The 11,571-nt window shown below is 40.9% G+C and overlaps 1 protein-coding gene across 5 annotated transcripts in view; it reads right to left on the bottom strand.

Moving 5' to 3' along the window:
• Window positions 1-2,023: 2,023 nt before the first annotated feature.
• The window catches only part of GABRG1 (gamma-aminobutyric acid type A receptor subunit gamma1), a 122,702-nt gene continuing 113,154 nt past the window's right edge, over window positions 2,024-11,571 (bottom strand). For 4 of the 5 annotated variants that reach the window (XM_053255399.1, XM_053255404.1, XM_053255403.1 and 1 more), the window contains one exon: window positions 2,024-7,736. In XM_053255399.1, the coding sequence (XP_053111374.1) occupies window positions 7,458-7,736 (279 nt within the window). In that variant the 3' untranslated portion in view covers window positions 2,024-7,457. Of the gene's footprint in view, window positions 7,737-9,170; window positions 10,554-11,571 lie in introns of those variants that run through there. The other variant, XM_053255400.1, reaches the window with a different exon arrangement.

The raw sequence follows: 11,571 nt of genomic DNA, 5'->3' as shown, positions 1-11,571 counted from the left end.
AGTAATGATATCACTGAAGGCAAATCAACCAAGAATAAAGGCAATGGCTCCCATACTGTACAGTGAGCCACCAGTCCAAGCAAGAGGTGCACTTTCTGCTTCTGAGCCACTCTGCATACCACCTGCACTGGTTCCAAAGGTGGGGAGGCTCTGTGGCTACTAAAGAGTGCATCATTGCACTTCTGATGCTACTTTCATTGGAAATTATGATTTACTCCTTAGTAGCCATGGACCTTCAGTGTGAGCGGGATATAGAATAGCTTGGAAGCAATGAGTGCTGCTCTCACTTAGACTGGCGAGAAGAATAAGGGGCAATGTTTTCTGGATTTATCACGTGGGCGATCCCAGCCAGCTAGGGCTCACACAGTGAATGGGATGGCATCGCTCCACTACATAGTCATCCATATTTGGCTGCATTACAATGCAAGTGAGAACAAATTGAGACAACTTGCAGAGAGAGTAAGAGAGGACAGTGCAAATGAGTAACTTTACACTGTTGTGGGTATTGCTGAAAGAGTTTTGAAAGATGTTACTGAAAAATAGTGAGTAGTTTCAGTTCCATCCAAAATTTAATTAACAGCTTGGTTCCCAACTAGGGTTCCTCCAGGTGTTGCTAAACTACAACTCCCAGCACCCCCAGCCTGTGGCTGGAGATGCTGGGAGTTGTAGTTCAGTAACAACTGGAGGAATCCTCCTTGGGAACCACTGGCTTAATGCATCAGCCAATAATCCTACTTTGTGTTTGTGTAGTGCTTCCAAGTCTTCAAAATAATTCACATGAGTTATCTAGTTGTAATCCTTACCACAACCCTGAAAGGTAAGCAAGTATTATCCCCATACTGCAGATATGGGGCCGAAAATGAGAGTGTGTGTCTTGCCTAAGGCCCCTAATTGAGATCATGGCAGAGGCAGGATTCAAACCAGAGAAGTTCTGATTTACAGCCGTCTCATTTATTTATTTAATTTATCATAGTTATATACTGATTATATATAGGGGGGGTAATATTACATCATAATTAACTAGAAAGATTTTGTATTAAAAATTTATCAGAAGGTAGTATTACAGGAGATAGAGATCAGGAAAATTTGCATGTTGTTTTGAATAAAGTATGCTAATTGAATAGAATCCATCCCCACATTTCCAGCTAAATGAATGTACTGTTTCCCTTTCTCTTTAGCAAAGTAAAGCAAAGCAATGTTATTGCTATAATAGTGTAATTTCACAGAATATAACACTGATGTTCACCAGAACTGTTCATTTCCATGCTGTAAATGCTTCCAAAGCAGGTATCTGAGGATGTATTGCATTCAGTGGCTCGCACACTGCAGAGAGCTGGTGCAGAGAGGCACCTGCATTGCTGTGAGGCTCTCCAAAGCACGTCTGTGCTGCTGCAGAGTCGGGCTGTGATTGCACAATGTTATTATGCATTGCACAATCACAGTTGATGCTACTTCCATTATCCCAATGGAAATAATTTCACAACTGTGTTTGCATAATGCTTAGTAGGCATGGAGCAGCTCACCTCTGCAGTAGCACTGATGTATGTTGGAGAGCTTCACAGGAGAGTGGGTGCCTCTGGTATTTCAGCAAGTATGTGCCCTTCAGCCTTCCTTTCAATTCCTGATTGTGAACACCTTTCCTTTCTGCCAGTAGCAGCTGGTGCAGGTGCGGCTGCGGGGTGGGCGACAACGAGAGGCACCTTTAAGACCTTTAAGCTTAAATTAGAAGGTATTTACCTTCAAGTTCTTTAACACTTCCAGTCCTTTCTTAGACCCACACCCAGCCTCTTGCTTTCCTGGCTTGCTGTCTGCTACTTAAGACATTGACTAGATCTTTTTCTAAATCTTCAGCCCCACCTTCCCTGGGCCACTTGTCAGAGACTGCCTCTCCATAGCAAGCAAGGGCTCCCCCACTCTTCTGGGATACTGAGTCAGCTCAGCCAATCATTGCTTGAGGCTTTGCCAGCCCAACCCCTACAAATTGCTCTAGAGCCTTACAGGATAAATTACACATGAGAATAGGTAATGTGGAATCTTTTATTAGACCAGCTTTTGTTGGCTAAAGATTGTTGAAGACTATGAGTTCATAGAACTCTCCACCAGGCAGAATCGGAAACCAGACAATTCCCTGCCTATATACAGCTAGAGATTTGAACACCAATATTTTCAGTCACTTCAGAAAGATAGTGGCCCAATCACAAAACACTAGCACATCAGACAGCTTTATACAAAACATTAAACCAAGTAAACATTATAAAATGACTCCGGAAGCAAAGAGATAGAATTGAACTTTCCCCCCTGCACATTGTAATCGTTATTTTACAGCCATGTCTCTTAAAGAGAACTGCCAAATTCCCCTTTAGCATGCTGTTTAATACATCCCAGCAACACCTTTGTTCCACCAGTGTTTGCATGGTGGATATAAAATGTGAATGGAAGCTACACATCTTCAAACCACAGGGGACATGTGACACTTGGACCGTGGCCAACCACTGCTTTTCCATGCACATCTATATCATGCATGGCTGGCTCCAGATTTGATAGGGCTTTGGTCAAGTGCCCCTTGTGACCCACTTCCTACAGCTGTCCCCAAGACACAACAGGAAGCTTACCTTTAGCATTGGAGGGAGATTGGTATGTTTTGAAGAGGCAACAGTTTAGCTCTGTTACTGCCCCGCAACCACAAATGGGATTTTACCAGAGAGATGCATGGACATCTAGGAGAAAGCTCTCATTTGCATGTGGGATGGGAGATAAGTGATGGTCAAATGAGTCTGCTAAGAGAAAACTATGGAGTATAGGGGATCAGGGATCAACCGTGGGCCTTGAGCCTCTTTCATAAGGAGGTCATGTTGTGGGGAAAGTGGTGATTGTTGTACTTGTCCATCATAAATGGGTCACAATTTTTTCATGTGGCACCATTTAACATGTGAGTGTTCCTTTAAATTTATTTTTATTTTATGTCAGTGGGCTCCCTTGTGAATCATATTATTTGTCAAAGTTATTACAACCAGCATGTGCAAACCTTTTGTGATTTATTTATTGTCAGGATATGGTCAGTTGTGGCAGAAATGTGTCTGCAAGTAACATATTATATTCTGGGGAACATTATAGTTTCATCAGAACAGACTCCAGTCAAGGGTAGGACAAGGAGAGGCTAGAATCAGGGGTATAGCTATAATTGAGTGAATAGGTTCAAAGAACTTGGGGGCCCCAGCTCCTGGGGGGCCCCATCTCCACCCCTCCCTATTTTGTTCATTATCTCCCCCACTCCGAGAGGCCATTGGAGAAAGGGGTGAACACGGGCCCCTTCTCCCCTAGCTGCACCCTTGGCAGGAATGAAATGAGGTAAAGGGATAAGGCCAGAAAACTATAATGTCAGAAAGGCACCTGGAGGTTTGTAGCAGAAACAGGAAGAGAATCCCTAGCTTGCTGAGATCAGTAAACAAGAGTGATCAGGCAGCCTTTATATGATCAGGGAGTAACACCTGACCTGACCTGCTCTGGCTCTTGCCAGCTCTAGCTAATCTTTCTGTAGTTCCCTCCTTTGAACAGCACTAACTGGTGGTACACAAGCCAAACATTCATTAATTGCCAGGTTCAGTCCCCAGTGAGGGACTGAATAGAGTGTAAGTCCTTCACGAGTCTCTCTCTCTCTCTCTCTCTCTCTCTCTCTCTCTCTCTGTTCTTCTAAAAGAACAGAACATACATTTAGAGTCTGCAGAATCTGGTAGTAGGTTATGGCCACGAAATGGTTAACCACTGTAATGAATCAAGCACAGCACCACACCATGAGTGGAAAGCTCAAAGTCATCCCTGACATCACAATGCACTCTTAATCCCAAGTTTGAAGTGTATTTATTTGCATTTATTTTTTAAATTCCTTGCCTATATCTCTACTTAAACTGAGGTCCTCAAGAAATTCAGGCTGTGCAGCTTTTGATATTCAAAATATCTCGTCAGAGTGTGATAGTATTAGCAGTTATGTCATCCTTTCCTGAAGCAGGTACATAGTCTGGGAGTACTTCTGGACCCAAACCTCTCCCTGATTTCTCAGGTTGAGGCAGTGGCCAGGAGTACTTTTTATCAGCTTTGGCTGATTCACCAGCTACGTCCATTTCTGGAGATAAACTACCTTAAAACAGTGGTACATATGCTGGTAATATCCAGGCTTGACTACTACAATGCGCTCTACGTCACACTACCTTTGTAAGCAGTTCGGAAACTGCAATTAGTACAGAATGCAACAGCCAGGTTGGTCTCCGGGTCTTGCCTGAAGAGATCATATTACACCCATTTAAAAAGAACTACACTGGCTGCCAATAAGTTTCCGGGTGAAATACAACGTGCTAGTTACTACCTATAGAGCCTAAACGGCTTGAGTCTGAGGTATTTAAGAGAATGCCTTCTTCTTGCTTCCTAATGAAATTAGAGTTTCCCCTTCTCTGAATATTTTTAAGAAGGACCTAAAATATTTAGGACCTAAGGGACCTAAAACTGTTTAGTCGGGCTTTTAGTTTATAGTTTTAAAGATTTGGTTATAGAGAAAAGTTTTTATTGTATTTTAAATTGTTTTAATTGTGTTAATGTTTTAATTGATTTATATTGTGAACTGCCCAGGGACTTTTTTTGTATGGGGCGGTATATAAAGGTACTAAATAAATAAATAATAAAATAAATAGCTCACAGCAGTCCTTTAAGATAGGCCTGTATCATTGCCCATATTACTGATACAGATCTGAGAGTGAAAGCTAGTGGCTTGTCAAAACCAGTGAATGAGTAGCTGCAGTCACATTTGGACTGGGGGATATTTTTTAAGCTCAATCTATGTCTCAGCAGTCTCCATTCTGTTCCCTTAGAACTTATGTATCATTCTAGCTTAGACTATAGGAGGAATCCACGGGTGTACGTTTTCATGAGGCATTTTTCTAGCAGCTTCCAACAAATTCCAGGATTATTTGACATAAAACTCTTCATAAATAAACACACACATCAACTTTCAGTGGGCCACTCTTCAGATGGCACAGAAGTCCTGTAGTTGCTGCTTCTGCACTGTCACTTCTCACATGACAGTAGCAACTTTGGATTTGACAACAATCAAAAATTCACTTGAGGAGAGGCCAATAATGGATTTAGATGCTTGGCCCCTGGGTGTGGGGGACAATGTTAATATGGGAAGTTAACACTTGGTCTTCATCCCATGTGGTTTCCTCATTTCCAGCATCGCTGGAGTGGCAGAAGCCGCACAAAATTTCTTTAGTTGTTTTAAAAGAACCTAGCTAAGTTTCCTTTGAAGAAGAGTGATCTACTGCAAAAAGCAGGACCTTAATAAACTTTTTGAAGTGCATCTTGTGAGGCTTTGTTCACATACTGAGGCTTTCCTTTTCTTCTTTCTTGTGAGAAATGACAAACAGAAGCAGCAGCCACACTGCTTACGTATCACAGGAACATGGCCTGAGGACCGTTCTGTTGGAGTTCATTGTACACTGTGGATAATTGGAAAACATTTATCTGCTTCAGAATATTGCCTTCCAGTAAGAAATCTCTGAATTGATGGCAGATAAATGACAGTTGCAACAAAAGTAAACATAAGATACATGACGTAAAAGACAAAAAGTTCAGAATACCATCCCTTTATGTAACATGTTTGTTGCATGCTGCTCTCATCTCTTGAATGTAGCACTAGGCAGATGAATATCAATATCCTATTCAGGTTCTCACATACTTCCATTATAGATCGTGTTATGAAACAAAAATATTCAATGCATAAGAGGACTAGTCAATTAGAAGTTTAGTCAGGGCCACTACATATGATCCGTGATTAGCACTTCCAATATATGTTTTCATCCTTAGCCACTGTGGAGGCCCAGTTTGGACTCTGGTGATGAGGAAGAGAGGTGTGACCCTCACCTCTGCACCATTTCCCCCATAAAAATCATTTCCCTCAAAAGCTGCCACTAGACATTGGACAGGAGATAGTGCCTGTTAATATCATGACATCGGCTGTTCTAGGGGAGGATATAGTAATGAGCCTTATCTTGAGTGTACCTACCCTGTGGTTTAAATTCTATTGAGGATTTAGTGCAAATTATGATGCAATATCCATTGTATAAGTCTGAAAGAGAATTGCATCTAGGACGCATCTTGAATTTTATGCAGATGCCTGCCCAAAATACAGTGTTTTATTTGTTGTGTGATTAAGATAAATATATAATAACCAAGACTGCTCATTTTTTATCCACAGTTATTAATATTAGAGGGAAGTACCTGAGGAAAATGCTGTGACTTGGAGGGATTCTGAGTTTTAGTTGTAATACTTTTAGTTGTAGTTTTAATAGAGTCTGTATTTGAGTTTTATGTGAATGTATTATACAATCTGTTTCTATTGGATTTTTAGATTCATTGTATTTTTTATCAGTTTGGGCCTGCGTGTTAATTTGATGGTATATTTTGTATAATCTGTTTTGCTATGGTCTGATGACTAAATGCAAATGACTACTTCCTGCAGGTATATGAATACAGTACCTGCCTTTCTTTCTCTCTCCATGGCTATTAAGAGTTTCAAAAGGCAATTTCCATTGGAAGAGCAGTGCAAGGGGGAAAGGTTAAACCTCCCTTCCACTTCTACAGCCATAATCCAAATCAAGGGCTCCAAAGCTGCCTTTAAGGCTAAAAAATGCACTGGGAGATCTTATTATTGGGAGGGGGGCATGGTTCAGTGGTAGAGCATCAGTTTAGCAATGCTGAAGGTCCCATGTTCAATCTCAGACATCTCCAGGTAGGGCTGAGAAAAATGCCTGCCTGAAGCCCTGGGGAGCTATTATCAGAGTAGACAATACTAAGCTAGATGGTCTGACTCAGTAGTTGGCAGCTTCCCATGTTCCTGCCCTCTGGATCACATGTAATTTGATCCTCAGCATTGTCCTTTCATTCCTATCCACAAATTGCTCAAGCCAGAGTAAGTGGTTTAAACTGATTACATCCCATTAAAGTGCTTTATTTGTCAATGTATTTAAACTGGCTTAGATCTAATTACTCTGGGATCAGAAGTAGGTAAGTCAATCTTTTTCAGATTAGTCTTAGTTTCCAGGGTATTAAGGCTTTGTCAGCTTTGGTGTAAGAGCTGCTACAGAACTGTTGTCCTCTTTAAAAAACTTAGGAAGAAATTCCTGATCTAGCCTTTAAACCACTGATTTTTATTAAAGTTAGTTCAAAAATAAAGGGAAATGTATAAATCCATCCTCTTTACAAATCTGAATAATTTCAAAACAAGTTTGTAACTGGTCAAGGGAGAAGAGTTTTATCAGTGTTTCAATTTGTTCTCGGATTCTGTATTTTTGAAACATAAGGCATTAAAAAAGAAAAAAGTGAGAAGCTTTAACTTTTAAAGCTTGTTCATTATGATGTGTTTAAAAGTGTCAGTTATCCCTTGTCCAGGACTGTGAAATATCTGGTACTTACAGGTAAAGATAACCAATCCAATAAACAAGGTTGAATAGGGCAAAGGCTGTGGGGAAAAAGATCCGAGAGTAAGAGTCAATTTTGGCCACTCGGATGTGTATCCTTCCTTCTCTCCATGATCCTGTGCGGCAGTCATCAAAGCAGCAAAAGAAGCTGGTGCAGTCTTTACCTTCAAGACACTCGTATCCATAACTGTCATCATGTTCTTGAAGGTGACGGATATTGTTCATTGGAATTAATGTTGATCCAGGGCGGACTGTAAGCACAGGCAGATTCTAAAGAAAATGATTATAATGATTTTATCAGGAACTAGTTGAAGACACATCCAATTTGATGGGGAGAATGAAAAGGGGAGATGGAGGGTTTGACTCTTTCACCAATCCCATTCACCATGTGCACTCATCACACTCTGTCCCCTACTTCTCTGTCAACCACTACTTCCTTCACTGAAAACACTGCTCTGGGCAGAACATATATTAGTGATGTGCATATATGACAAGAATACCTTTGAGCCTGAAATGGAAAGAAACTTTGAATCACAGAGTTGCAGAGGGCCTTGTGGATCATCCAGTACAACTCTCTGTTTGATGCAGGAAATCCAGAGCTAGAGTATCCCAACAGATGGGTGCTGAGTCTCTGCATGAAGGCCTTCAGTGAAGAAGAGCCCATTACTAACTAAGTAATTTGTTCCATTGCTCTTACCATTACACAGTTCTCCCTAATGTTCACCAGAAATCTACCATCCTAGAACTTAACTGCATTAGATCTAGTCCTGCTCTTAGGGGCAGCAGAGAACACGTCTTTGGCTCTTTCATGTGACAGCCTGTGAGGTATTTGAAGAGTGCTATAATGTCTTCCCTCAGTTCTCTCTTCTTCAGGCTAGACATACCAAGTTCCTTTTAACATTTCTATATAGGGCTTCTTTTCTAGCCCTTGATCATTTTGGTTGCCCTCTTGTTAACCTGCTCCAATTTGCCTCCATCCTGTTTAAAATGAGATGCCCAGAAATGGACACAGAACTCTGGATGATGTCTGAGTAGTGCAGAATAAAGTGGAACTCTTACTTCTCATGACATGGAAAATGTGGTTCTATTAATGTCACCTAAAACCACATTAGCTTTTTTTGCAGCTGCATCTCATTGCTGATTCATTCAGCTTGTGAACTGCAATCTTGAGATCCTTTTCACATGTACAGCTGCCAAGGCACCATATCTTGTATACCTTTGCATTTGATTGCTTGATTGATTAATTGATTTGTCCCTAGGTGCAGAACTTTGCATTTGACTCTGTTGAGTATCATTTTGCTAGTTTCAGCCCAGTTTTCCATTTTATTAAGGTAATTTTACAATTTTATTCTTGTCTTCTCTGCAGATTTGATAAAGAATCTCTCCACCCTTTTATCTAGACTATTAAAAAACTTTGAGGAGTATTGGGCCCAACCTACTGCAGCACCCTACTTGAAACCTCCCTCCAGTCTGATGAGGAGCCACCGATGACCACCCTTTGAGTACACTCTTCCAACCAGTTGTGAATCCACCTGATGGTATTATCCTCTAGAGCTCATTTGACCAGTTTGCTAATCAATATATCATGGGCAACTGTCAAATGCTTTGCTGAAACAAGATAATTTATGACCACAACATTCCCACAACCCACTAAACTAGTAACCTGATCAAAAATAGAGATAAGATTAGTGTGGCAAGATTTATTCTTGACAGGTTCATCATGCTGGCATCTACTAATCATTGCATTGTCATCAAGATTATGGTGACAAAGGAGTGGAGGGAGATAGGCACATGATAGAATTATTTCTCAAATACATGCATGAAAGACCAAATGCTGAGATGATATGGGGTAGCATGCTACAATATATGAGCATATAGTAATATCAATACAAGGTCTAGGAATCATGTTATATGAAGTCTTATACCTTCAGATACAGCATTATTAGACCCAAGAACCTACTTTGGCCAATGGGTGGAACATTTTATTTATTTATTTTTATTTATTCATTTTCTATCCCGCCCTTCCAAAAATGGCTCAGGGTGGTTTACACAGAGAAATAACAAAGAAGATGGATCCCTGTCCCCAAAGGGCTCACAATCTAAAAAGAAACATAAGATAGACACCAGCAACAGTCACTGAAACATTGACTTTCTTGACATAATGTCTTGGATAAGAATGAATGTCTTTAAAGTCTGCAAGTGTCCCAGGAGTGGAGCTGAGATGATGTAATTCCCAGCAGCCAATGGGGCTACTGAAAGCTTCAATAAAATTTGCTGAAATTATATGATTAAATTTTAAATAGGTATTTTAGCACAAGCTGCTTTTTCAGCATTCTTGGTAACATTTAGGAACTAATTGAGCCAATTACTGTCTGCAATGTTGTTAAAATGCAGTGCTTAAACACATTATAATACAGCAGGCAGATCATTTGCTCTTCATATGAAGAAATAATAAGTTTCGGATAGGACCATTTTTGACATTTTGGTTACTAAATAATTAAATCTTGTCAGTAGAAAGAATCTAATTTCCTTAATTGAACAGTAAGCATTATAGAAAAAGATATGGTACCAAAGATGGATTTAATTCCTTAGCAGCTAAATGGCCATATCAATAAACAGCGTAGCAGTGCATATGCTATGTATTCAAGTCACTGAACAATTAAAGTCTGGGGTTATCACAGTAAGGCATATACTGTACCTGTTTTTCTGTTCCTTTAATACACATCAATGAAAGCCCATTCTTCCAAAACTACTACTTATTCTCTGATTTATCTGATATTTTCTCCTGGTTGCCAGTGTTATTGTCACTTTCCATTTGTGGATTTCAACAAATACTATGCTGGCAAATTCAAAAGAAGATATTTATCTGTGTCAAAAGGCCAGTGTTTTCTGTGCCCCTCATGTCCCCAAACCAAAAGCTCTGAGCTTTAATATTTATCTTTCTATTAAACCACTTTGAGAAAAATTGTTGAAAAGCATTCTATAAATATTTGTAGTCCTAAGCCGCCTTTGGACATCACGCCAAACATCTGGCAACCATATCAGAGGTTTGGGTTTGTGGTCGTCCAAATGCGGGAACCCACGGTTCTGCAAGAAAAGTGACCAGAGGTTAACAACCACAAACCTCAATTGTCACCCTCAGTTCCTCTTCAGTTTTGGTGGCAAAAGCTCTGGTTAGAAAGTGGTGCCATGTCTCCAAAGGCTGCTGCTGCTGCTTGGAACCAGACTTGAGGGTAGGAAGCTCCTCCCTCTCTCCATCCCCAATTGGCTGCCACAGCTGTCCTTCATGAGAAGGACAAAGTCTTCACAACCAGTCTGCCTGCACAACCAGTCCCCCCCTCCAGTCTCCCAGACTCCAGATCGTATCGTCCGGGAGTGCGGTGGAGGGAATGGGGGCAAACTGCAGGTCTGTTGGACCTATGGTTTTCTGTTATGTATGAAGATGGCCAAAGCCAAATTCCGGCTCGAAAATGTGTGTATATGGGTGGAATTCACATTAAGATAGGCAGGAGCTGTTGTTGAGTGGTGGTCTTATATCCTTTATTTCTTTTTACAGGTAGCACCTTTTTGGCAATGGTGCCAGCTGCTGCCAAGCAATAGCAGCCGCTGCCAGCTGCTGGCAACTATTCCCCTCCCAGAATGCCCCTAAACAATACGATGTCATGATGTAGCATTGCTTTGATAGCCTTCTTGGGGGGAAATAACATCTGCCGATGGAGGCTACCATTTTTATTCCAGAAGTGCCCTTGGAACTATATCATGATCTAGCATTGTTCAGGGCATATGGGGGGAATGGCAACTTCCAAGCAGCAGCTGTCAAAAGGTGCTCCATCACCACTGCTAAAGAGGCAGTGATTGCAAAAAAAAAACCCAAACACAAAACCCAAAAGGAATAAAAGGCCATTGCCACAATCACGGAAAGCCCACAGAAGCCTTTTTTGCAAAAAGAATTCCCTTCCCCCCACAAAAATGAACCCCCATTCTTACCACCTGATAATATAGTGGTGAAAATGGGGTGCATGTTCCATTTCTATAATCTACAGGATGTTTGTTTGTTTGTTATCTAACAAGCTTGGCAGAGGACCAGAGGGAACTGAAAGTATGA

The sequence above is a fragment of the Hemicordylus capensis genome, chromosome 5 (assembly GCF_027244095.1).
Source record: "Hemicordylus capensis ecotype Gifberg chromosome 5, rHemCap1.1.pri, whole genome shotgun sequence".
NCBI classification, from domain to species: domain Eukaryota; kingdom Metazoa; phylum Chordata; class Lepidosauria; order Squamata; family Cordylidae; genus Hemicordylus; species Hemicordylus capensis.
Note: the sequence above shows the minus strand (reverse complement) of the source record. Positions and strands in the feature narration are given on the sequence as shown.